The sequence below is a fragment of the Perca fluviatilis genome, chromosome 10 (genome assembly GCF_010015445.1).
Source record: "Perca fluviatilis chromosome 10, GENO_Pfluv_1.0, whole genome shotgun sequence".
Lineage (NCBI taxonomy): Eukaryota > Metazoa > Chordata > Actinopteri > Perciformes > Percidae > Perca > Perca fluviatilis.
In genome coordinates this window covers 16,815,138-16,840,839 of record NC_053121.1, presented here as the reverse complement: position 1 = coordinate 16,840,839, position 25,702 = coordinate 16,815,138, and the positions used below count along the sequence as shown (strand labels likewise).

General features: G+C 40.9%; 1 protein-coding gene across 2 annotated transcripts in view; it reads right to left on the bottom strand.

Annotated features, from left to right (window-relative positions):
* The window catches only part of nlgn3a (neuroligin 3a), a 126,178-nt gene that overhangs the window by 85,121 nt on the left and 15,355 nt on the right, over window positions 1-25,702 (bottom strand). Inside the window, exons 2-4 of one of the 2 annotated variants that reach the window (XM_039813766.1) lie at window positions 14,672-15,382; window positions 13,513-13,572; window positions 2,051-2,110 (exon numbers count right to left, since the gene is read on the bottom strand). In XM_039813766.1, the coding sequence (XP_039669700.1) occupies window positions 2,051-2,110; window positions 13,513-13,572; window positions 14,672-15,146 (595 nt within the window). In that variant the 5' untranslated portion in view covers window positions 15,147-15,382. The remainder of the gene's footprint in view (window positions 1-2,050; window positions 2,111-13,512; window positions 13,573-14,671; window positions 15,383-25,702) is intronic. The other variant, XM_039813767.1, reaches the window with a different exon arrangement.

Here is a 25,702-nt window from a genome sequence, read left to right as displayed (position 1 = left end):
ATGTTGGGATGAACAGACTGAGAGATGGAGGGGGTTAGACAGAGAAACCAGATGAGACAGCAGCTCTCTGGACTGAATGAGAATCTGTGGATAAGAGGCGCATCAGCTAAATAGTAAGAGAGTGGGAGTTCTGCGTGTGCTCTGATTCTACTTGGCCTTTAACTTGAATACAAATGTTTGATTTTCATTGGTAATGCTTGCATTACATTTACTGTAGACAAGGAGATTGCTATTACCCGCAATAATAGTGCAGCCACTTGTGAGAGCAGTAGTATGTAAGACAGCTTACAAGGACTTTGTATTTTGTGCAGTGTACTCGACCATCCTTCAGTGAGGAGTGAAGTTAAGTCTTTTTCTCACAGAGGTAACAGGGGGGGAATTACAGAGGGCTGTCTCTGAACACTGGCTTTAATGTGTTGGCCCATGGCACTTCAAAACAGACACATTCACCAGAACAATGAAAATCTTCTGGATCATGTTTAGGGATTGATGGCCAACTTTGTCACACATGCATTAGTTACAGTGCTGTGGCGGAGATTCTGCTGGGACCGTATTGTGCTTCTACGGCGATGCTCTGTAAATAGCATTAGTTGCGCTCAGTAAAGAATAGACTTGTCACATTTTCAGTGAGGCTAGTCTTGCACAACAGCTTGAAGACCAAGCCACTGTGTGCGCATGCAAAGACTTGCCAGACAAAGGGATCGGCACTTCTCAGCAATTTTGAACGGACTTAGGGCTACACACACTGACGCATGTGGGCTTGCTTGAGGGAAGACAAACATACACGTGTGCACGTATACACGCAGTCAAGAAGAAAACTGAAGGTTTGGCTTCAGTTGCAACAGCTCGCCCTGGGCTTGAATGAAGAAACACCTGTGTGTCAAAGTGGTGCCATGGCAACGCTTCCTGTTCTGTGATCAAGGCCAGTGTGAGGCTTCTCTGTGAAAGAAGAGTCCACTGGCAAAGAGGAAGGAGCTTCACTACAAACCCTTAAACATCTGGAAAGAAGCCTGGCCAGTCGGCCTCAGCTGGGTTTAAAACCCAACTCAGGACCCACAGCAAAGCTGGCATTAATTGTGCCAACATTCAAGACAAGTAAGTGAAAGGATATGGCGTGACATCTCAGTTTTCCTGCTAAGTAGGAGGTCCATATGCCCTAAACATGGGCTAAGGTCCCAAACCACTTCGCTCCAACATATAATCTTGTTCACCAAATATACACAAAACGTGCAAAAATCTAATATGTCCAACAAACAGAGTAGAAATCAAGGGCTTAACCTTGATACCAAAAATCATGCTTGCATCATCTGCCCTACTGTGGCAAAAGAAGACGAGGGCGGGGCAATATCAAGGGTTTGATTCAAATTCAGAGACTTAAGCCGTTTCTGTTGCAGCACAAGAATCGTCTCTCATTCTAATCTCGGCAGAGATCCACCCTGAGCCAGGAATATCCCAAGATAAATATGGAAAGTGAACAATGTGATTGCTGAGCAGCAACTTCCCATTTTCTACACCTCTCGCCTCTAATCCTCTACAGCAGCACTCCTGAACTGCCGCTCCTCATCTAAATCTGCTGGCAGACCTGGTGAACAGTCTGATATTACACTGCTGCTCCACTTCCCCTCTGCCATTATCGCCACAAATACAGCTGCTGTGGCCACACCTTAACAAGAGGCTCTCACCACTGCCTGTACCCTTGTAACAACAGTTGCTTCAGTCACTATGTGAGATATTAAAATGACTCAACACGGGCTTGGTTATCTAGACAGCTACTAGATCCGATCTGACTCGGAAGCCAAACACTCTACTCAACGGTTGAATGTTGATGCTTAGGAACAGAAGACCTCACGTTCACTCTCTCACACTCAAACATTTGATCAAAGACAACATTATTTTACAGACTGCAATGTGACAGGGGTGCTTGATGATAGCATTTACAATTAGAAACAAAAATAAATCAAACATAAAAACCAAGTGATCAGAAAACAGAAAAAACTCTAGAAACAAAAAAAACAAAACATGCACCATCTTTGTTCACCATGGAAAATACCTTCATCTTCATCACCGTCGTTATCCGATAAATCCTCACCCTGCTTTTTTGCATGGGCCCCTGTTATTGAAGCAGGGAGAGACATAGAGAGGCACAGGGAAATTCAAAATAGCATGTTTGGAAACACAGATGGAAAAAGAAGAAATTCAGTAAAAAGCAGTGTTTGAAACCACATGTGAATAATAACATGTTAATTTAAATACACAATTCCATCAGAAAATGTGTCAAGGGCATTTCTTGTTAACACTCACTCATACAATAAGAGAAAAATAAACATGTTTTAATAGTATACAAATAAAAAAAAGACTACACTGGGTCCAAAAAAAATAAATACACCTTACAGAAGGTAACTTAAACACACCTCCACTGTTATAATAGCTTATTGAGCAGAGTCATACACCATGGGCAGTTTCAGATTTTTGTTCTTAGATTTATCAGGAGACCCCTCTGATTCCAATCCTATAAGTTTAGGTAAAAGCACTATTAGCTTAAAGGATTTTTGCAAAAATGAACAACCACAACATAGAACTCTGATTGGTTTTAATTGGATTTTGGAAATGGCTTTATGAGCAGAGCTTTTGTGTGTTTAAACAAGACTTTAGTGACTTTCTATTCTCTCTGGAATATGCGCTTAACATCGGTTTCTAACTTTGGCATCCAGTTTAGGAGGCCGTAAAAAGGCAAATTAAATATAATAACTTCCCTGGAGCTGGTAGAGATTTGAATAAATCACAAGATTGTGTGTATCATGTATACTCAGTGATGTGTGCTTCAGCTCATCTTTTTGCCCTAAACAGTAGGTAATATGCTGTTGTCCTTGTGTGCCATGTTAGTAGGAAAATCAAGCCCCCTAGGGTGCCTGCACACCATGTACAAATGTGAACAAGGCCTATCATAACCTACTGGTTGGTTTGATGTCAATGTATAATCATATTTAACGCCCACTAGTAGCAGGGCCTCAGGATATCAATGCTGGTTAGTCAGTGGGTCAATCCCATCAGTCCATCCATTCAACAATCCATCATCTTCTGATAAGAATTCTTTTTTAAAAGGTATTTTTGGAGAATTTTACAATTTTGGTGATACCCTGACCTTTCATCTCTTAACAGTGTCAGTTCAGATTTTTCTCCTGAGCAATTCTTGACACAGTAAATTCAAATGTTTTCGTGACCTTGGACTTTTCCTCTGGTGCCATCACTCGGCCACTATGAATACAAATTTAGACAGCTTCTCAGTCCCCCCCCTCCCCCCTTTTCGCTAAAGCCCAAAACGGTCTCCTAAGCCCCTCCCCCCACAAGGGAGAATGTGTGCGCATGAGCAGTGATTGACACGCAGTTAGACACCCCCCCTGGTCCTGATTGGTGCATCTGAACAGGGAGCTGTGGATTTTTACAAATCGCACTACAGGCTGTAGGTGGTGCCAGAGGAGCCAGATTTCTTTTTAATTACCCGCTTCACGTAGTTCTACTCAAACATAGGGTCAGTTTGAGCAAATATGACAGAAAGTTAGTTTTATAAGGCTTCCGTACTGCATCTTTAAGATCAAAATATAATGGGCTGACTGTCATGGAATTTACTAAAGCTTTCACGATTTCCATAAAATGTCTAGCGTCCCCATAGTGTTAAAAGTAACATCAGCTGTTCCAACATCATGTGGATGTTAAGCCGTCATCTACTTACTACATTAATCATGAGACGAGATGCGTCAGGTTCTGGTTGCCTCCATGGCTAAACAATGTCCTGGGAAAAACCCTGGACTACTTTATTCATCACAAGATCTTTCATTTTTTGCCACCCTTAAATCAAATTCAACTTTTTCTTCAAGGCTATAGTCTTACCATTACATTTGCTATGGATATTCATGGTCCCTGGAGGATGATCCACAAACAAGTGTCCGGTGAAATAAAAGAAATAAGTCACATGATGCACTCAGGCCCAAATACTTTTTCAATGATCACAATGTCAACCGTTACATTTAATATTTACTTAAAAAGTATTTAAAATAGTATTTTTGTCATTCATAAGGTCAAGCCTGTCAGTCAGGGCGAGTCAGAAGCGATATAAACCTCTTTGACATAGGCGCTAGTTAAAGAGCTTTTTTTTTTAAATAAATGCACCGCCATGTTTGAACACCTCATCCATTGTTAATTGATAGATACAATATATTGCATAATGTAACAGGCTATGTGTCTTGACATTTACTGATTACATTCAAGCTCTAAAAGTGGAGAAGCTTTTTAAATTAGTTGATTCCACAGTCTGCATGGTGACCTTGTTCAGTCTAATAATTTGTAGAATTATACAGTTTATATAGGCTGCTATATGAGCTTTAGACAGGCAAACGTAATCATATGACTAGTACAACTTCTTCTGTTTCATCCTGTCTGGCAGTATCAGGTTCTTGGACTAATATTACTATACAGCCAGTTGTGGAAGTTGTTACGGAATGTTGTGCTTTTGTATAAGCCTTTGCAAAGGGTAATGTGAGAGCCGCATCCTCTTCAGTCATTTGCTAATGTAATCAAAATGTATAATCCATTAACAACATACAGTATAAAAGGCTTTTTGTGCACGTGTTCCCTTTACTTAATAGCAATCAAGCCAAATGATAGAAAATGGTAGAAAACCCATCATGTGGATATTGTTCAATTGGTCAGAATTTTGTAGCACGTCCACTTTAATAATTCAATTAAAAAACAACCCTGTTTAATAGAACGCAAGGGGCTACATTGATGGGGATGTGTGGTTTCCATAAAATACCATCATTTATCAGTTCAATTCGTTATCAGACGCCAAATTACAGCGGTTCACTATGAGACTGGATTTTACAACTATGGAATGTTCGTTGCAACAATTGCCAGAGAATGAGCAGAAATATTCATGTTACAAAATACTAAGTACTTCCTGGAATGTGCGCTTGCACATATTTGATTGGCCAACGCAGTGCCGTGTCGGATATTGGTGCAGCAAAAGTGGAGCCAGACTCCACTTTTTCAGACCCTGTATACTTCTGAAGCCCTCTGTGCTGCCAGCGGAGTGATCTCAATTGAAGTGAAAAAGGGGCATGCGTTGTTTCAAGTGCTAGTCAGTCTAAAAATGGCCTTAGTATCAGAGTTTGTCAGGTATGGCAATTTAAAGCTGAACAAATTTCATAGCAGCACCAGGTCAGTGAGGAGCATCTTCCTTGTGTAGGAAGTGACTCTCATTAAGCTCTCAAATGTCATGTCTCTCGGAGCCTACAAAAATGTTTCAAACGAAGATGCTTCACCTGCTGAAACAGGCTTCTTTATGGCTTGTTAGTGATTGCCATTACTCCAGCATTCACTGAGCCGTTGACATGGTAAAACAGTGATGTTATTGAGTGATAATGCTTCAGACAGGCATAGATTGGATGGCAGGTGTCGACAGGGAAGCTCTGTCACTTTGAATTGTGTTGTCTGTGAGCCTGTGTGTGTCAAATGCTGGATCTATAATAGGAGCTGCAAACATGTGACATCTGCAGTGACTCAGCGAGCCTATATTTGACCTTGCTTTTTTATGTGATGCCGCAGCAAAAGAGAGTGACATTGAAATAAAACTATGAGTTTCTTTGCATAGCCGGCCTTCAGGAGTCGACATTTGGATCTCTTTAGAACAGGCGGCATCTCTAATAACAGCTTTTATTCATGCTCCTTGACAAGTAAAATAGAAACCTGTCGCATTTATCAAATCAGGTTAAAAGATGTTTAATGGGCTTACTTGTTACATAAAGGCTATTGGTATGTAACATTTGAGCAGGATGGAATTGCAAACAAAAGACAGTTTAGTAGTTGGCTGTAGAGTTTTACATGAATAAATCCAAGCATGCACACAAACTCACACACATACGTACATACAGATATAGAGTGCTCTCAGCCTCTAGAGACTACTTGAATGAATCCAGAATTCACTCAATACATCGTGGAAGGGCTAAATGTTAACTGCCTTGCCTTTGCTGGAAAAAGGTTCGCTGACAATAGATGGGCCTTAGAGTTAAATATCAGAAAGGTCAGGATGTGGAAAGGGACTTAGTGAAATGTGAAATGTTGCAGCCTTGACAATTTAGAGCAGTTATATTCAGTCTCTAATCCTCAGGTGGCCATATTTCTCTTTCAGAGTGCCCAGATCCGTCTCTCCCCCTGTCTCTCTGCTCTCTGTGTGTCTCTCTCTCTCAATCCTTCTCCCAGTGTAGAGGTTAAGGAACAGCTTGGGAGGGACACATAAGAGAGAATGATGGAGAATGCAGCTAAAAGGTTAAGGAGGCTGTAATCCTGCAGTAAAGGACAGCCAAAACTCACACTGCGCTTCAGCTGTTCCCAAAATAAAATAAAAAAACCAACAAGCCAAGTTGTCTTTCTTCCTGTCTACAGCTCGATAATGGAAAGAGACATGTTTAACAGAGACCACAGGCTTCTGAGTATAGTGGCAGCCTTGCACACTGGGGTCTCTTACATCTGATCTGGACACCTAATGAACCATTTATTCCCTATATTAGGAAAAAAAAGACGACGCTGCACAAATACCTTAAAAAAACAATCCAGACTTTCCAGGGTTCAGGCTTCTTAATCTTCTGAAAGACACAACAGTTATTTAAGTAACTGCTGCACCACAGTTGAATGCATTATTACTGATTTTAGATTGATTCAAAGCCTTTGAAAGTCAGAACAATGCTAAGGTATGTAGCCTTCAACACAGTTGTTGGCAGTAGCACACCAAGAAATGTCCTCAAATTTTGTGTTGAACCTCAAGGCTATGCAATGAGTTTTGGCGAAAAATACTAAATGCAGTCCCTCCAGAAAAACGTGATTATGCGATCGCATAATTCAACGCATAATCAGCCAAAGTCCGCATATTCATGCGGGGGCCGTAGGTTTTCAAATATGCCGCACTTTCGCCGCATAAATTGCTGATTTCCGCGCAAAATATGCGGTGCTTGCAAGATTTCATAATCCCCGCATTTTCGTTGCAAAAAAGTCACATATATCTTAGCACACAGAAAGATGAAAAAATGTTGTATTTACTTCACACAAGAGAAGCCATTTTCCCCTGTTGCCATGGGAACATTATGAAGTGACGTAATTACGCGACGTGAACATCATCGAAAAGCAGGTGTTGGAGGTTGAATTTGACATGTACTTTGAGTTTCTTAAGTTGGTGTCCAATAAGAAAGTTGTCTTAATATCTGATGTCTACTCAAATTTCTTTAAGTGCTCCTGCTGTCTATATTATTAACGATTTTTGAAAGTCTGTCTCTTTTGTATCTTTTATTTCCCTCTGTTTAGACTATTACTTTTATTTTTACTTTAATATTATATTATTTGTATATATTTTTGTATCTTATTTGTTTACTTATTGCAATGACTGAATATCTGTAAACTACTTTTGGAAATTAAGTTTAAAAAAAGCAGGGTGTTGGGGGAATCACTTTTTCTTCTCTTTTTCATCAAACCGCAGTTTTTGCAAGTTCCCGCAATTTTTGCAAGTTCCCGCAATTTCATCGCATAAAATTGCATAAATATCCCACATATTCCATCGCATTTTTTAAGAAAACGTGCCGCATAATCAAGGATTTTTGCCCGCAACAATCACAAAAAAACTCCGCGTTTTTCTGGAAGGACTGTAAATGTATACATAAGTTGTTGTTTGTTTTGTTTGTTTAAAAGACAACTGCATAGAGCACCTTTAACCTCCATGCCAAATACTAATGCCACAATCCCAAAGATATTCAATATATTAGCCTGAATTGCAAGAAAATTGTATATAAAACGATGCATTTTAAAGTACAGCCATAAAACCCCTTGACTGTATAAAAATGTGGACGAAGTCTTTGTGAGGTCACCCATAGGTTTCTGAAGAGCCAAATTGAAGCTCAAAGTGGGCGGCTCCCAGTGGCTCCGGCAAAAGAAGTGGAGCGTGGATGGAGCTGAGGTGGGCCGAATCAAGCCTACATTCTCCTGTGATGGCACCCACCTGTCACTTAAAGTGGCACACCCTTAATTATGGAGAACTTTAAGCCTTAATATAACTTTAACGCGTGAGTTATAAAACAATTCAACCCCCGAAAACAAAACCATCTTTGCGGCCAGGCTGTAAAACATGTTGATTTCTGCTGTAAAGTTTTTTACTAGTGTGTCCTTGGGGATTGACTGGCTTTTGGAGACAGCCTCAAGAGACCATTTAAGGAAGTTTTTGGCACTTCTGTGTCGGCTTAATTTTTCAGCACCGGAGGTTGCCGCTTGATAAAAACACAGGTTTGAATGATTAAGTCCACTTAAAGGAGAAATTTAAAGGGTTCAAGAGCCTTGGTCTAAGCAAACAGAGATACCAGAAGCAAAAAATAAATTGTGTTTTCCTCTTTAACGGGGCTTTAAGACGCCACAGGCTGTGTCCTTCATCCCTTTTTCGTTTGGGATAAACAAAGAACAGAACAGAGATTTTGAGCCTTGGATTGACTGGGGAAGCTGGGCAGCACAGCAGCAGGAGGCTTCTGAATAGGGACTTCCTGCTTAGGTCGCGTCTTGCATCTCAAGTCAGTGTGACTGGATCTGCCTCTAGCTGGTTTTACAGCCTTCACTCGCTGGGGTCATCAACTGTCCTAGATAGATGACCACAGAAGATCATGGAAGTAAAAGTAAACAAAAGCTGACATCTACTCTGTTTTCAAATCACACAAGCCAAATATTTGTTCCTGTCTTCTTGGAAAGTCTTTGTGCTGTCTGGTTGGCGTACAGATTTCCTCGGCAGCACTCAGGGAGCAGTCCCTCCTTCCCCTAGGCAGGGTTGAGTTGGCCAACCAACGGGATTACCATGGCGTGTTACTGTCTGTCATGGCCCAGACGCAGTCTAACCAGGATTGGGGCTCTTTCGCAGTTTTCACAGCTCTCCAGCATATGGAGGTCATCTGGTAAGAGGAAAAAATGTTTCTGCTGGGGTAGTTAATCTACAGGTTTGGCAACTGATTGGGCTTTTCAGTACTGGCACCGGGCTGCGTAACACATGGAAGCCTGCTGCCTGTGAGGGCTGCATAAGAATGATAGTTGAGTGGTCCAAATCAAGCCAAAATGTACAACAGATTTCACTGCACTTATCTCAAATGACTCATGATGAGGGAGGAATTTAGGAGTCAGGGAGGTTGATCTCAGAGTGTCTCTCAGAAGCTGTGTTATTCTGAGAGACCATTGTAAAGGACTCTGAGGACATTTTTTACAAGTGGGTTACAATCGGTGAAAGAGAGTGCTGTAAAACCCCGTAAACAATAATGTGCATATTGTATAAACAGGCAGCTTGCAGCACACCTTATCACCAGAACTCTGCCTCAATGAGGATCTCATCAAAAGGATGATTTTACAGATCTCTTTTAAAGTTTGACAATCAATTTAACAATATACACCTCTTTTAAAGATAAAGGTTGACCTCATCAGGGTTTGTCCTCGCAAAATTGACTCATCTCAAGCCAATCTAGCACTTTGAGGCTGAATAGTGCTTAGCTGTGTCCCTGCACACCATTATCCCTCTTCACTCCATTCACTCTGAGTCAGAGAAGAGAAAATGACCGAGTGCTATAACCAAGGCGCCGATATCTGCTGCTCTGTCTGTGCCCTGTGTGCACACTGTAAGGCCACTTTAGAGAGAGCAGTGGCCTACGGTGCTGATCTTGCACAATAGACTACCTGCTCGGACATCTTGGACAAGTGCTGCACTACTCTAGTAAAAGAAGGGACGGTCTCTAAATTGCATTTTAGTCAGTGTAAACATCAATTTGTTTCTGAACAAAGACCAATGCTCTGTTGATTTTGCACAGCCAAAATTAGCCGCACAACAACCTAGCTCTGAATAACAACCATTCTGAAAACAGGAGCATGTGCTATTAGTTTGTCTTGAGCCTTCCATTATTTTTTAAATGAGCCCGTCTCTGATCTTTTGTCAGGGCACTACTGTTCAGTTAAAGGGCCTTCCTCCACTTTAATGTAGGAAAATGAGCCACATCTTTGATATCAGCACATTAAGTGATTTCCTTGCACATTGCAGTATGATCGTGATGGCACAGGATCTATAGGGCATACTTAACTCAATAATTCTCAATCTCTTGTAAGATGAGAATTATTTCTTGAAAACAGAATTATACTGCGCTAACTCACTTAAGATTGTGTTCAAGATTTACACAAGCTATACACTGTACAAAGCATCACATACCAGCATCTTGTCATAAAACAGAAGAATCTTGAGCCCCTTTCCCAATGGCCAAAAGAACCACCAATACCCACTAACATCTGGCTTTTATCTTTAGTGGGAAAGGTTAAAATCTGCATTCATATTCATGCGGGGGCCGCAGTTTTTCAAATATGCCGCACTTTCGCCGCATAAATTGCCGATTTCCGCCCAAAATATTCTTCTGCACTGGTTTGCGCTTGGCAAAAATATACAATGACAATACAATGACCTATGTGATTAAACCTCTGCATTCTCATCTGACGCATCCCACTCCTTTGTTATGGTGTGGTGGCCATTTCAGTAGATTTACTCACTAACGTTGTTGTGGAAACACAATAAGCATGGAAACTAAATGCACACTTCCTGCATTACTGCATTACTTCAAATACTAAGTTACTCCTCTAGTAAACTAGTATTCACATGAAATAAAACAATAAAACATTGAGACCATTCAGCAAAGCACTCTGGGTAACATTCAACACACAAACTGGTTGCTATGGACTCGTCACTAGGCTTCCTCCATCGCCATTTAAACAAAGTGGAATAAACGTAAGTCCAAATCTACAAAACCCACAATCAATTAGTAAGCTGACATAAAAATGTGGCATTTAGGAAACCTTTATTGCAACCTTGGCATGGTAAGATGTCCAGACTAGCAACATTCATTTCCGTTTTTTACGTCCTGCTGCTCGCATCGTCAGCCAGGAAATGTTTTTTTTTTTTACTAAAGCAGCATATGAAATCAGATGTATTACCTACCACCATTTAGTTGTTTTGTGTTATATAGCTAAGATATTTATAAAATATCTGGTCATGCCAGGCATAATTATTCCACTCATTTTTTAAACAATGCAATTACCCGTTTCAGCCACCAGCAAACTCAGACCCATCTGGTAGTGGGGCCGAGACTGAGAGCTACATGGATAAATATGCACCAAACAAGCCACTTTGAAATGTTGCTGTTTCTATGAATACAAAAGTTGGGTAACCCCCTCTCTGGACTAAAAATTTTTGGATGACCCTCCCCTCAACAAAGAATAAAAAGACATGACCCTCCCCTATTTTCCTCTGGTGGTCCATTCCATAAATACCGAACGGTCCCTTACTAACCCTGTTTTATGGCGCATTCATGACATTGAACATGATACACTACAAAACAGACAAGCATACTCGTCTACTGGCAATGGGAAAGGAGTCTATCGCCTATTTTTAGCTGGTGCACACTACAGTTTAAAAAACCTGCATATACACCATAATTTTGGTGGAAAAAGGGTAGAACTCAGATCACGTGTGATGCATTTTACAAAGTTTGTGGGTGACGTATATTTCTCACTTGATAAGCATCACAGGTGTATAAGCAACAAAGGTGCTTCATGCTAGGTAAGAGGACCATTTACTCTGCTCCTGTCACAACTGCACACTGTTGCTTGGCAACAATTACACAACCATTTCATCAAGAGTAAAATGCCATACTTCTTTTTAAAATGAATCACTCTTTCCTTCAGAGGAAGCACATTCATAGAGATACAGATTGTAAAGTTGGTAGTGTTCTTAGGTGTTATTAGTTCTGAATATGCACGGTGTGTAGGACTCTACTGCATTATACAGGTCTCAAATGAAAGCACTGCAAAACTTGAAAACGAAAACACCCCTATTATTATTATTATTATGATTATCAATTTTTATGGTAGAGATTTAACCATTGAAATGACACTAATTAAAATATTTAATGAGGAAAGTGATTAACTGTTAAACTGTACTAACTCTAAATTTCACTTATTTGTTGGAAACATTTAACCAAAACCAAAGTATGCTTCAGAGCTTGCTTTCTACATTGCCTAAGACAGATACATTATGCTTTGTTTGCATTGCTAATTCAACATAAGCCAAGATTAGTAGAAGCAGTTTAAAAAACGGTGCAATTGAAATAAATGAAAACAGTTTGCATAGCAACAGAGGAACTCTGCAACAATCATCTTTCTGCACAATAATGTGTCACAAAACCAACACATGAAATGATGATTATGATAAACCATTTTCTTACTACCAAATATGGGGAAGATAATTGAAAAATTCCAAGTGGAAAGGGAATATTAAAGAGATATTTCTGTGTATATTCCACAACTGGGACTAATTCAGAAGCAGAAGTGCCTGAAGGGCCAGTCTGTCTCTAACAAAATTGGTTTTAGCAAAGCAGAATGTACGAGCACAGAGAGTGAGGCCAATAGCTGCCTCTTGCCTCCATGGAAATCAGCAGAAGAGGTTTCCCAGCTGAAACTGAATGTGGAGTGAAATATGCTCATGATCACAGTCTTAAGGCTACTCGTAAGGTCCTCTAGTGCCTTCAGGCAGGCTTAGAAAATGAGCCCTCTGTTGTTACCAACAGTGAGATTTTAGCTGTTGCTAATGAAATTGGACTGCGTTTCCCCGTGGCTGTGTGTTTGCGCACTTGCCACATGGATGGATGAAAGCTGTCATGCCAATAAAACACCCCACCACCCCCTATTTGAACAATTGTGAATCATAAATTTAAGAGAGAGGTGGCCCTCCACTTTTTAGTGTAAATTTAATCAACGGCTGAGGCTCCGACGCTTTCAGGTGTCATGTTTGACAAATACCTCCAATAAGCTGGTGTCTTAAGTGCTGTCAGAGCCGTCTGAAACATGACTAAAGTTCTTTGCATACCAAGTCAAATTTTATCGTCTAGTATTTCAAAGCAGCACTCGTGCCTCTGATTTAATCTACAGTTGTATTTAAATTGAAGAGTATTACACTTGAACATGAACAATTCATACAATCATGTAAAAAAAAAAATTATATATTTTATACGTTATTCTTGGACATCATGAACACTTGCTTGCCAAAGCGTCATTATTTATTTATTTAGGGACCTGCATTTTCACTACTTTCTCTCACCACACTTCGGCACACACACACACACACACACACACACACACACACACACACACACACACACACACACACACACACACACACACACACACACACACCACAACACAACCACTCACTCATCTCTCACACTCATGTCAAGGTTGATCTGAGTCACAAGTCCCACGTTCATCCCAATTATCACTTTGATTTGGGAGTTGATAGGTGGTGATATTGGCGGCTTGGGAAGGATGCACCCATCACTCTCCTCTCTCTTTCACTCTTTCAAATCCTCTTTCGTTCCGTGTTGGCTTTCTTTCTTTCTTTTTCTTGTTTTTACATACCTCCTTTTCTACACATTTTCTTGTTGGGTTTCCTGGCACATTCCTTGGATATTCTTTTGACTGTAAAATGAATGGAAAAACTACAAAATAACAGAGAGCTCTGGGAAAAGATTGCACGTGACATGCAACAACTCAGACTGAGTCAGACCCCCATCTTCACCCTCTTTCCCTCCACCTCCTCCTCCCCCCTTCCCGGTCATCATCATCATCAACAACAAGAACAACAGAGGACCTGTTGAGAAAGTAACTGGGGTGTCGCTGCAGAAATATTCCAAAATGGTGGAATGAATTTGCTGCATTCTGGGACACAGGAAGCCCATATTCACATGCAGTTCTATTTAAGACCCATTACAGCCACACAGCAGGCAGATAGGCTAGATTTTCTGAAGTTTTGCAGTTCACATTGTAATCTGAAAAGTGAAAGTGTTATTTGACATTGCCCATTTGATTATCAGAGCACTTAACATGTCAAGCCCATTAATTGTCCTGTGTGGGTCTCCTTCAAGTGGTGAAATAATGGGGGCTATTTAAGAGTCAACATCTAGAAATCTAAAACTTGTGAGACTTTTAGTCATGGTGGAGCCCAATCTATGTTTACCTTTTGCACAAAACCTGCTCTTGCTTTTAGCTTTGTGCAAGGACAAACAGGATAAAGCAAGAAGAGTAAAGGGTCTTACATAGGTCAGGCTGATGCCACAGGCCTCTCATGTACCAGACCGAATATTTCACCAACCCTACTGTAGTAGATCATTCACTTATGAGGCAGGCTACTAATCACTAATGGCTAATATCCCCAGAACAGTCAAGACAGTGAGGAAGGTGCACCAGGTATTTCCAATCTGCTTCTTGTATGATTAGATTTTTTTCTTTTTTTTTTTTTTTCTTATTCATATTAATAAGTCATTTAGTCATCAAAAGAGGAACCTCTAACAGTGGCATGGAAGGGGAGAGTTGATGAAAAGACTAAATGAAAGATCAAGTCAAGATGGGAGGTTGAGATGATGGACACAGACACAGCATGCGCCAGACAACAGGTCATGCTCCGCGCAAAGTACAGAGGTGACACAACATTTGAGAGGAAAGACAGAGCGGGAAGGAGGCAGAGACAGAATAGTAGGAGGAGAGGTTTGGTTTCATCCTGTTTACTCGACGCACTCACCATCCTCAGTTGGAACATAGATGTTTAGATAAAGACAATCCTCGTGTTGATCCTGTATGTATGTAGTAACTATATCCAGGTTGAAGGTGAACCATATAGGCATCATGATCTCTGGCACAGCGTTGTGAATATTTTGGGGGCAGACAGGAGCAAAGTGAGTGGCGTTCTTGATCCCTGACCAGGAGGAAGGAGGCTCAGGGGGCATGAAGCGTTTTTCTCCAACTGGGGAGGCGGCATACGGAACCCCCAGATACTGGTCCACCGGCCCCAGAATCTCACTAGGCAGGGGCACCCTCACCCCTCGGAGTTTCCCATACTGCGTGTTCACAGTGGGGTGGTAGTTCTGACCTCTCACAGCCACGAAGCACCAACAAAAACTGACCACCCACAAGGAGACGTTGAAATTGAAAGTGCAACTGTGGGCACCGTGCGAGTTCTGCGAGGGGAGACGACTTCTCCTTGGAGAAAACCACATGGTCCTTGTGAGCGAGTGCAACTGCAAGTGACCAACATACAAGCCGGGGAACCCCCCACAGCAAAAACTTCCCACTCAGCCCTGCAGTCCAGCCACCTGAGGGACAGTCATCAGCTGTGATACCGGAGCCCGCCGGCTTACAGACGAGGAGAAACAGTCACAGTTGCGCAGCTCCTCTCTGCAGCGAGGTCCTTATTCACCGTCCTCTCTCCGTTCGTCAGATCTTCTATCCCGTACTGCAAGGGAAGACGACAGGAAAATTAATGACATTTCCCTGACAGCCCACCAGTTTGCTCTCATTTTTAGTCAAGTCATTTTTATTGACTTGTGGAGTCCCTTTCTGGTATGACATAAAACAGATCACATAAAGATGACAGAGCTCTCAGTGCTATCATCAATCCACATAATCAAGAACCTGCCTTTGACTTGGATATTGCAATTAACTGCTGGGCAACTTTTCAAGATGTGCCTAATAATGCTAATATAACAAGTAAAATGTGAAAGGTATCAACTGGCAGTAGGTAATTATTCTCTACTTCAAAGGCCAACGTTTCCATTAATAATTAAATGATAGGTTAAATGCCATGTGCCCACATAAACCCTGATGCAGTTTTTGCTTGTTGTCACAATTCATACTGATTAAAAGATCCCCTCATATGCTTCAAATGGAAGTGATGGGGCACAAAATCCACAGTCCTTGGGCTGTGAAAAAACTTGTATCTGTTTATCTAAAGCTAATATGAGGTTTCTGCAGTCTGATTGAGTCAAATCAAGTGGGTATGGTCAAAAGTTACAGTCTTTTTAATTTCACTTTTAATAGACAGTGGTTCATTGTTATGCTGCAGTGGAAGTGAAGGATTGTAACAAAAAGAGGGATTTTTTTACTAAAAGACTGACTTTGGAAGATACCCCCTTGATTTGACTAATTCTGAGTGCAGAACCTTCATATCAGCTTCAGGTAAACTTTGAATTGTATATGCAAAGAAAGGATCTGTGGATTTTTCCCCCCATTATTTCAATTGAAAAAACATGTAGCCATCTAATGGAGAAGCACTGCTAAAACCCAACAGTAGTCATACACAGGCACATAATATGATAAAAAATGTCATGTGTGGTAACTCCCTTCTGAACAGACATGAAGAAGGTAGAATTCAAATTTCATCTTCCTTGTTTGCTCTTACAAGTGATCTCTTTTCGGGATGAACAAGAGAAGGGCCAAAGGAGGATGTAGCTACAGGCAGTACAGGTACCTCCAGTGACAGCGCTGTAAATGCTAATCAACAGTCCCATGGTGATCCAGGGGTGCCAGTGACAACAACTTCTCACACTGCCTGATCAATTTTCAATTTCGGTGGCTTAGGGTCCCCTACTGCCTTGTGCGCCTACTGCAGTATTCACTCTAATAACAATGGAGAAGAAAAGCCAGCATTTAGAGGAGGATATTGCATTCCAAAATGACTGTGTAAATGATTTATAATGTATCAGCAGCCGCCGGAGGGCCACTAACCACTGAGAAAAAGCAATCCTGACGTTCCTGGAGGTGCTGTTATCACTAGGCAGCTTTCCCATTTGCTGCAGACGTGTATCAACGGGAAGCCTGCCGGTGATAGTTGTACATGGAAACCCTCACATACAGTACATCTTGTAAATACTGAGCTCTCCTACACTGATACTTGTGCAAATGAAATGTGTGTGGTGGACAATTCTGCTTCGAGACTCCAGCACAGCGAGCACCTGCTAAATGATAATGCATGAAAAGCCATCTATATCCAATCTAGGGACTAAAAGCCATGTATTGCTGGGCGCCAAGGGCTGGCAAAGGCTTCGAAATGCCGAAAAGTCACACTGACAAGTCCCTCCCTGCTCAGTAGGATCCCTGTAGTATGAGCCGAAAAACCTAGCAGATGTTAATGCCGTCGTAGTTCAAAGACTATATGAACTATATTGTTAAAAGTTCATTCCTGTTTAGTTTTTATACAAGACCATAGCATCGACCAGTGCTACATACAGTACCACAACATTAATAACCCAAGCTAGAGTGAAACCTAGATGGACCTTTATAATAATACACACAGCCCAACAAGAAAACACCTACAAACACCACACACCACAACCAGTCATAAAATACACTCAGTTGCCGGTTTATTAACTACACCTAGCTAAACCTAATTCTGTTTAATATAGGCTAACAGCCATGCATTAAATGTTTTAGAGTTGTTGATTAAACTTTATTGTCATTTCAGAGGCTGTAGTTTGTTGTGCTGTTAAATTATTTTACATTATACTGAGAAGTAGTTCTAATATTTCGCCCACCCCATTGACATCCTCTCCATTTCTATAAATAGAAATGTTGTCCAACCTATTTTTGGTAGATCAGTAAAACTGATAAGCCTAAAATGTTGTTATGTACAGTATGTGGCTAATGGGGGTGGAAGCTAATGATTACAGTCTTGAAAACTGAAAACAATCTGAATCTTAAATTAATTTACTTTTGGGGCACCCTGGTAGCTCACCTGGTTGATCGTGCACCCCATGTACCAATGCTCAGTTGCTACAGCAGTGACCCGGGTTCGATTCCGAACCCGGGTCATTTGCTGCATGTCGACCCCCTCTCTCTCCCACTTTTCTGTCTTTAGCTGTCCTATCCAGTAAAGGCAAAAAGCCCCAATAAAAATATATATATATATATATATATATATATATACCAAAAAATCACTTTTAACATCTGGATTAATTGTGGTTGAACGCAACTATGGCGCCGTGTTTTGTTCTCCACTGTAACGCCAATTTGCTACTTCTCCGATTCATGCCTCAGACTTGCCTCTTCTCCATGGCAATGGCGGCGGAAAATCTTGGTTATTGTAGTATTTAGAACTGTCCGCTATGCCATAATTACAGACAAAACATGATATCTCAGAAACAAAGTTAAAATACCGATGGCTATAACATAAACCTAAGGCATCATTACATAAGCTGAGAGAGTCCTTTGTTTCTATGTTCAGTAACATTGAGGATATAGTTTAAAATTTTTTTTTAAAATGAGAACACAGAATGGGGGAAAACACTTCTGGAAAATTAAAGAAGTCAGAAAATTAAAGTACCATAAACAAGCACCTGATGATTTATGCCTACATGTCTGATCCATAGGGCTGGGTACCGATTTCAATACTTTTTAGGCACTGACCGAATTGCCTCTAAAGTATTGAGAATTGAAAAAAAATGCCTCATCATTCAATACCCAATTTACAATACCTAAGGAGTAAATCTCATCAGCGTCAGTGAGCCAATAAGCACCCAGCATGCTTCTACCAAGATCTAATCATGTTTGGGATTGGCTGTCTAACGTTACAGGTCATGGAGGCACACAGAGACAGAGTTCACATAGTAGGAGCTGAAAAATAAATTGAAAGATTTGTGCCGTAATATGTAATGTTATAATTTATTTTTGTTTAATAAAATTGGTATTGAAAAAAGTATAGTTTAGGAACCGGTATCAAAGTCAAGGTATTGGTATAGACATTTTTTTAACGATACCCAGCCCTACTGAACCATCTTAAACTAATCACATTTATTAGCCATTTAGAAAGTTCCACATACTTATTCACTGAACAGAGAAAGATATCTGCCCGAAAGGAAGTTTTCAAAAGGGCTCCTTATTATTCCCCACAGATACAACATTTTGAATTTCAAGTTGAACTGAGGCCATTTATGTTTAGATCTGTGCACACAGCAGCAGAATAAGTGTGATAACACTAATTCTTGCCGAGATAAAATACATCAGGTCAAACTTTGTAATCAGGACATAGCAAGGACATAGGACAGTGTGATGGAGTGTATGTGTTTAGAGGACACACAGCACAGAGGACTTCATCAGTCTCCCCTCCAACAGCATCTCAGAGGTCCTCTCTGCTTTGATCTCTCTACCTGCTGAAGCACTGCCAAGGGAGGAACAGAGAGAGAGAGAGAGAGAGAGAGAGAGAGAAAGAGAGAGAGACTGCATGAGTTCTCCCTCATCATCCCAGAAATATTGATCGTCTCATCACCGTGGCCTTGCAGCCCATAATAAATACAACTGGGGTGATGGAGGCGGGGGGGAGGGGAGGAGGAGGAGGAAGAGGAGAGAGGGGTGCTGTGCTAAGTCTAAGGGACGTTATTAGCCCTTAATGCAAGACGGCACTTCACCAGGTACAAGCCGTTAAACACCACCCTCCCCAATTCTCCGGTCCCAGATTAATAGGACATGTTGAATTCTGCCAGTCCAATCCCTATTCATCAATATTCAAAAGCACCCCAACAGTACAACATGGGAGTTGTCCCCATACAGATCCCATATTTAGAAGAAAATATATAGACTTTATTCCTCTTTATTTTGGTCCGAGCCCACAGCCATGTACGCTTACTGTAGAAGACCCTTTGTTCTCCTACACCGGAGAGATCTCGGCATCGCAATAAAAGTCTGAGCACAGAGCCAAATGTACTCCTACGCCCCGACATCCCTTAGAGAGAGGCTGAATGGACTCTGTTAAAAAAGGAACCAATAACAGTTCTGAGTAGATAGAGTTTCTGACTCTCCCTACTCTGTTATTATAGTAGCTAGACTGCAACAATGGTATTCACAAAGCTGCATTAGTCCTCTGGAACATCTAACTTTAAATGAAGTGAGCCGTCCCGACCTGAGAGAGTGTAATCACTGATTACAAATGCTTCTGGTGCTGTTACATTATAACAAAGGCTGAGAGTGCCATTATAGAAACGATAAGAGACAGGCAACGAGACAGGAAGCAGAAGACAGAAACCTATGTACCCGGGCGGTTACCTCAGCTGAACTCATTAAAATGTGAGAGGCAACGGCAAAAAACTTAATTTAGTGTCTTCACCTTCCATTTGTGCTCCAGAAAGATACCAATCTACATCAGTGCGAAGGCTCAGCTTATGATAGGATTGCTCTCTGGCCTCTGCGTGTCAATAATGTGGAAAACAAATCTATAAATTGTCTGCTTGCACGTGTTTATTTCACATAGGTAAACATGGATTTCAACACAGCAAAATAAATAATGAATGTACACACATACTGCACGTCTCCTCTCGCATGCATGATCTGTATATAAGCTCCGGGGCTTGACGCACAACAGCCCACCATATTAAATCACGGAGATTGGCATGTTTCAAAAACAACATAAAAAAAATGTCAAAACCAAACTGCGGCTTCATAAGGCTCCTGCTGGGAACCAGTACAACTATTACGGTGAGGGATGAGGGCCTACTCTTCGTTTCCTTTGCTTTTTTTCGTCAGACACAGAGCCTGTGCAGTCATTATTACTTAGGAGATTTGGCGTTAAATCAAGGACAAAGACGCAGCACATTCAGACTGCTAATCACCGCAGTGATGCTGACATATTTCTAAAGAGCAAAAGGGAGATGGTGAGGAATGACGGCGCTGCTGCTGTGGCCGCCTGCTAAGCCATGTGTCTCCACCCCATCTCCTGGCTGCTGGATAAATGCTGCTGTGAGTATCATTACCAGCCAAACGGCCAAAGAAACATGGAGAGGTGAGCTTGGCAGGCCAAATAAAGACAGATTCCAGGTGAGTACATGTTGAGATGAATACTGTGGCTGCGGAGCAAATAAATAATGGCCATTCTGTTAACTGCTGACGGTGCTTGAAACAACTGTTTGCTCTTTGTGACTAAAATGATAGGGACAGTTTTGAGCTAGAAGTAAGCTGCAAATGGATGCAGTGGGCCCATCCCGACATCTATATTGCTTCTTTTTTTCTTGACTGGGTGTGCATGCTTCTGAGTGTCAGATGCAGTTAAGGCAGTAATACGATATGTGAAACAATTTGTGGGGGTATAGGGATATTAATCAAGCAAACTGACTCAATTAGATGGAAAAGGACTGGGGAGCTTACATTTAAAAAAAAACTTATAAATAAAGAAATTTCCCCAACAGTTCATCATCCTAACTCCTATTGATCCACTGCAGAGTCCCACTAGACACTCCTACTGAAAAATACTCAAAGTAGCTAATCGCTCAAGTAGCCCACAGGGATTCTTTGAGAAACCGCAGGGGCAAGTATTGGGTCTGTCTCTAATCTAGTCGTATGTAAACACATCAAGGCTTTACACATGGCATATTCATTATCCACCCTCCCACGGATGCCATTTGCAGGGTAGGATCTGTTCTCTTGACAAAGTGTTTTGTATGCAATTTCTATCACCCTGCCAACACAGCTCCAAAGTCAAGGATGGCCTCTGTTGTGTTTGCAGAAATAACCATACCACTGACCATAAAAAAGGAAAGTCTACGTAAAATAGGGCAATTTTGGCAATATTCTACGCCTCTCAAATCATCCATTACAGACCATTTCCTATGTTGTTACAATTTTGTTTGTCAGTAGGGCTGGGTATCAATTAAAAAATTACGATACAAGTACCCATATGGCCCTATCTTGCACCCGGCGCAGCGCAAAGCCCGACACAAGTGTCTTTGCTAGTTTAAGACCAACACAGTTGTCATTTTCCCGTCCAGCGTCCACGTCGTTTACATAGCAAATGCACCTGCTTAAATCTTTGTGCCCATGGGTGTGCTGGTCTTACAGGGAGGTGTGTTCAGGTGCATTCTTGGCGTATTGCTATCTTGAGGCAGTAGGAAGTGATCGCGCCATTGACCAACAAAAACCTGGTCTAAAGTCAATAGCGCAGCATTTTATTGTTATTTTAACAGCTAATTAGTAAAATGTGCCTAGGCTTATGCACAGCGCGCACACTATGCTTGTTACACACTCACACACAAGAAAGCGCAGCAGCACACAAACATGCAAAAGATTTCAAATAAAAATATTACTGTGCAAATCCGCCATCATAACAGCAATGCGCCAAGGTACAAACGCTCCTGGCTTTTAAAGGGAATGGGAGATGACACTTTGATTGGTTTATTGCATGTTACGCTCCCAAAAAAACGATGAATTAATAAAGACACTAAGTACAACCATTTTGAACCATGTGCCCGGCGCACGGACCCTTTTTTCTGCCGTCAAACTAGCAAAAGTGGATTTGGACACGCCCTAAACACGCCTAAACATGTGCTTAGATCGTTAAAATAGGGCCCTTAAAGTGATACTGATACCAATAGAGTACTTCATTTGATACCAATAGAGTACTCTATTTGATACCTTTTTTTCCTACTTCATTTGATACCCTTCATGTAAATGGAAGCATTCAGGTGCGTAAAATGCCACCACCACTCCTCCCTATCCAAATGAACACAAATAGTCTTTTTTTAAAGATCTGGGCACAAAATGCTTAATGGTTTAAATGCAGGTATTGTTTGACTGGTTTTTTGGTACTGGGTTATTTCGGTACTGATACTCAGTCAGCCTAGTTCTCAGCATTAGTATAACACAAACATATACTATGAATTTTGGTGTTTTTTTTTCTAGCCACACTACCAGTGTGGCTATCAGAGTGGCAATGCCAGTCTGGTCAGTAAAATGTTTTAGTGAAATATCTTGAACTATTGGATGGATTGCCATGAAAATTTGGCACCGAAATTTGTGTTCCCCACATGAACTGTAATAACTTTAGTGATCATGGACTTTTTATCTAGCATGATCATCAAGTCAAAATTTAGATTCGTCCAATATTTGCATGTGCTTTTATGATTTATGTCCAAATACCTGCAAAACTAATGACATTCTCATCAGCTTCAGCTGTACTTTTTAGCAAATGTTAGTTTGCTAACATGCATTAGCATGCTGAGTTATAGCATTTAACTCAAAATACCGCTTTTTCTAAAGTACAGACTCACAGAGGCACTAGGATGGCTGTAGTGACTCTTAGTCTTGTTTTCCTTTTCTGTTCTTTTTGTTTTTGACACCACTTTTACAAAATTATTGCTCATAAGAGGCTAGAGGGGAAAAAGAATAAAAGAAAAGAAGAGTAGTCCAGAATTTCTATGGCTTCTTTGTGTTTCAGCATCATGACCGGCTAATTATCCAAAAGAGCATTTTCATCACGTTTTATCACACAAGTGTCAGTGATCAGCTGAATCAGATATTCCATGTACGCATTACTAAATGTTGTGTTTCCTAGTTGTTGGTCATATCATCCCTCATCTGCTCCCTCACCTCATGTCATTTGATTGGACTTGGTGAGCACATGTGAAACAGGATTGAATTCCTAGAGAGGATACACTCGAGCATACCAAGGAGAATTCAGCAGATATTTCAAACAGCTCCTCTCATCTCCTCCACTGTGAGGACAGCACGTATAACATGGCAGCACTAACATCAATTTCTGGCTTACAGTTGAAAGGAGGATGGATTTTTAGCCTTCTGGGATGCATCCCTAATAAAATTCAGGCAAGTGCAAGGAACCTGAACAGCGCTGGCATGGCACTACGTATATAAAGCAAATCAAAGTTTATGACAATGACTTCAAATGGGAACTGCTGTGTATTACTCCTGCTGTACTCCTTGGTCGAAATGCTGGTTGTCATGGAGCTCCCCACCAGTTATCTAGAGTTACTGCCTGAGAAGAAAACTCGCTTAACATTTACATTGATTGATTATGGTTTGAGATTAATGAGAGTATCCCATTTGGGATTAATGGCTTATTTCCTATTTAAACTCTGTATTTAATGCTTAAAGTATGTAATTTTAAGTAATGTATCTGACAATATGCAGCGCATTGAACATTGATCCAAGTGGATCAGCTGAATTGACAACAGCAAAGAACTGACAGGGATGGGAGTGGGGGAAACATTTTTCTTAAGGCAGTTATTAACACTTAAAAAAACACAGAGTTGAACTGAGGGTTTGCTGTGAGTTAATTGAGGTCTGGCTGGTAATTACAACAGAGAGTTGATCTCTCACAATCAGGGCTCCAAGTTCATTGGCACGGCATTACAAAATCTTAGATGGATCAGCTCCTATGGCTAGTATTGACCCTTTTACTCTGGGTTAAAGAGAGCATGCAGTTGTCCTTGGCCTGAATAATCATTTGCAGAGCCGATATCAAATGTAGATATGCAACTAAGGGTAACCCACATTGGAGGGCAATTATTTAAACAGAACAAAAGAGTTCCTCTGGGCCAGAGAAATGGATCTCATGATAATGGGATTTTCATTGCCTTTGCAGTGAATAGCACAAAGTGTGTATCTAAAACTGGGATTATGTGGGTAATTTACATGCAGTAATGTGACAATTTGGTGGACATATACTGCTAGGAATGCAGAAGATTAATTATTGCAATTGTAATGTCCCTGCCATCCACCCACCCACCCCCCACAGAAACTAAAACACAAACAGAAGTATCCTCATCAACCATACAACGCCAGGCCTTTGAAGAGCTGATCATCCTGAGGACAACACTTAGCTATGCACCATTTCAAAAAGCAGTGAAGCCTTGCACTGAGTGCATGTAATTCACCACTTTCATCCACTGCATTGTGAATTATGTTTCTGCAGACTAAAAGAAGATTAAAAATTCAGATCAACTTGTCCAAAAGAATGTGAATTAATTTTGTTCCTTTTTTATTTTTTAACAATAAAATGAAAGCTGTTGGGCCTTGACTGCAAAATGTAATAGCCTCGTGCATTTGTGTGCTTATGTGTGTGTGCCATTATGTACAGTATGTGCTGTAAGTACGCTGAGAAAATGAATCTTTCCATGGCCTATTAAGCTAAATAACAGCTTTAATTTAAGGTAAGTAGGCTGCAGTTCCCAGGGAAAAATGAAAGATCAACTTTATCATTTGGTTTGAAAGGGCTCCACAGAATAATAGATATACCAAGCAGAGACATGACCCAGATGCTGCCCATAAAATTAATGAGCTAATAATGCATTAGGTGCCTTAGCATTTGCAGCAGTTACAGTAATGTGCAAACACAGAGATATTCCACATTCAGGTAAAATATGGTGTTAAACTCAATGTAAGAACGGGAATTAATTAATTTGATCTGATCTAAAAGTATCACAATGTGTAGCCTTTTCCCGTGAGGGATGTGCTTTAAAATGCTGCATGTACTTTTAAAACTGTCCTGAGTCGTACTTCTAAATGAGTCCTTAATTGTGATTGATGATCAAATGAGCTAAGATGGATTTTGAGAAAATAACGTGTTAATGAAGGCAGCAACACCCAACACATTATTTTGATGTTTGTTTTTCAAAGACCTCCACTACCTGGCTTCCTTTCAGAGTATTCACAAATGCCGAAAGCACAGTGGTAGACTGATGCTATTGACATGCAAATGCATGGCAGTTGCAGAGAAGTGAGAGGTGCCAAACTGTATTGTTGTGTGACAAGCAGGATTTCTGAATACACAGCTGAAAGCCGGGATGTACACGAGTGAGTTTGACACAGCAAAACCCTCAGCGTGTATTTTCTTACATAGAAAAAAAAGCCATAATGGATTCATAAACATTATGGTGTGGGCCCTATTTACAGAGGGAGCACAGGGTTACTGCAGCCTAATGACAACAGACTAAATGAGGTCTGTCCACTGTACATGATGCCTGGAGTTTCATGGTAGCATAATTAAGTTTCAAAGTGA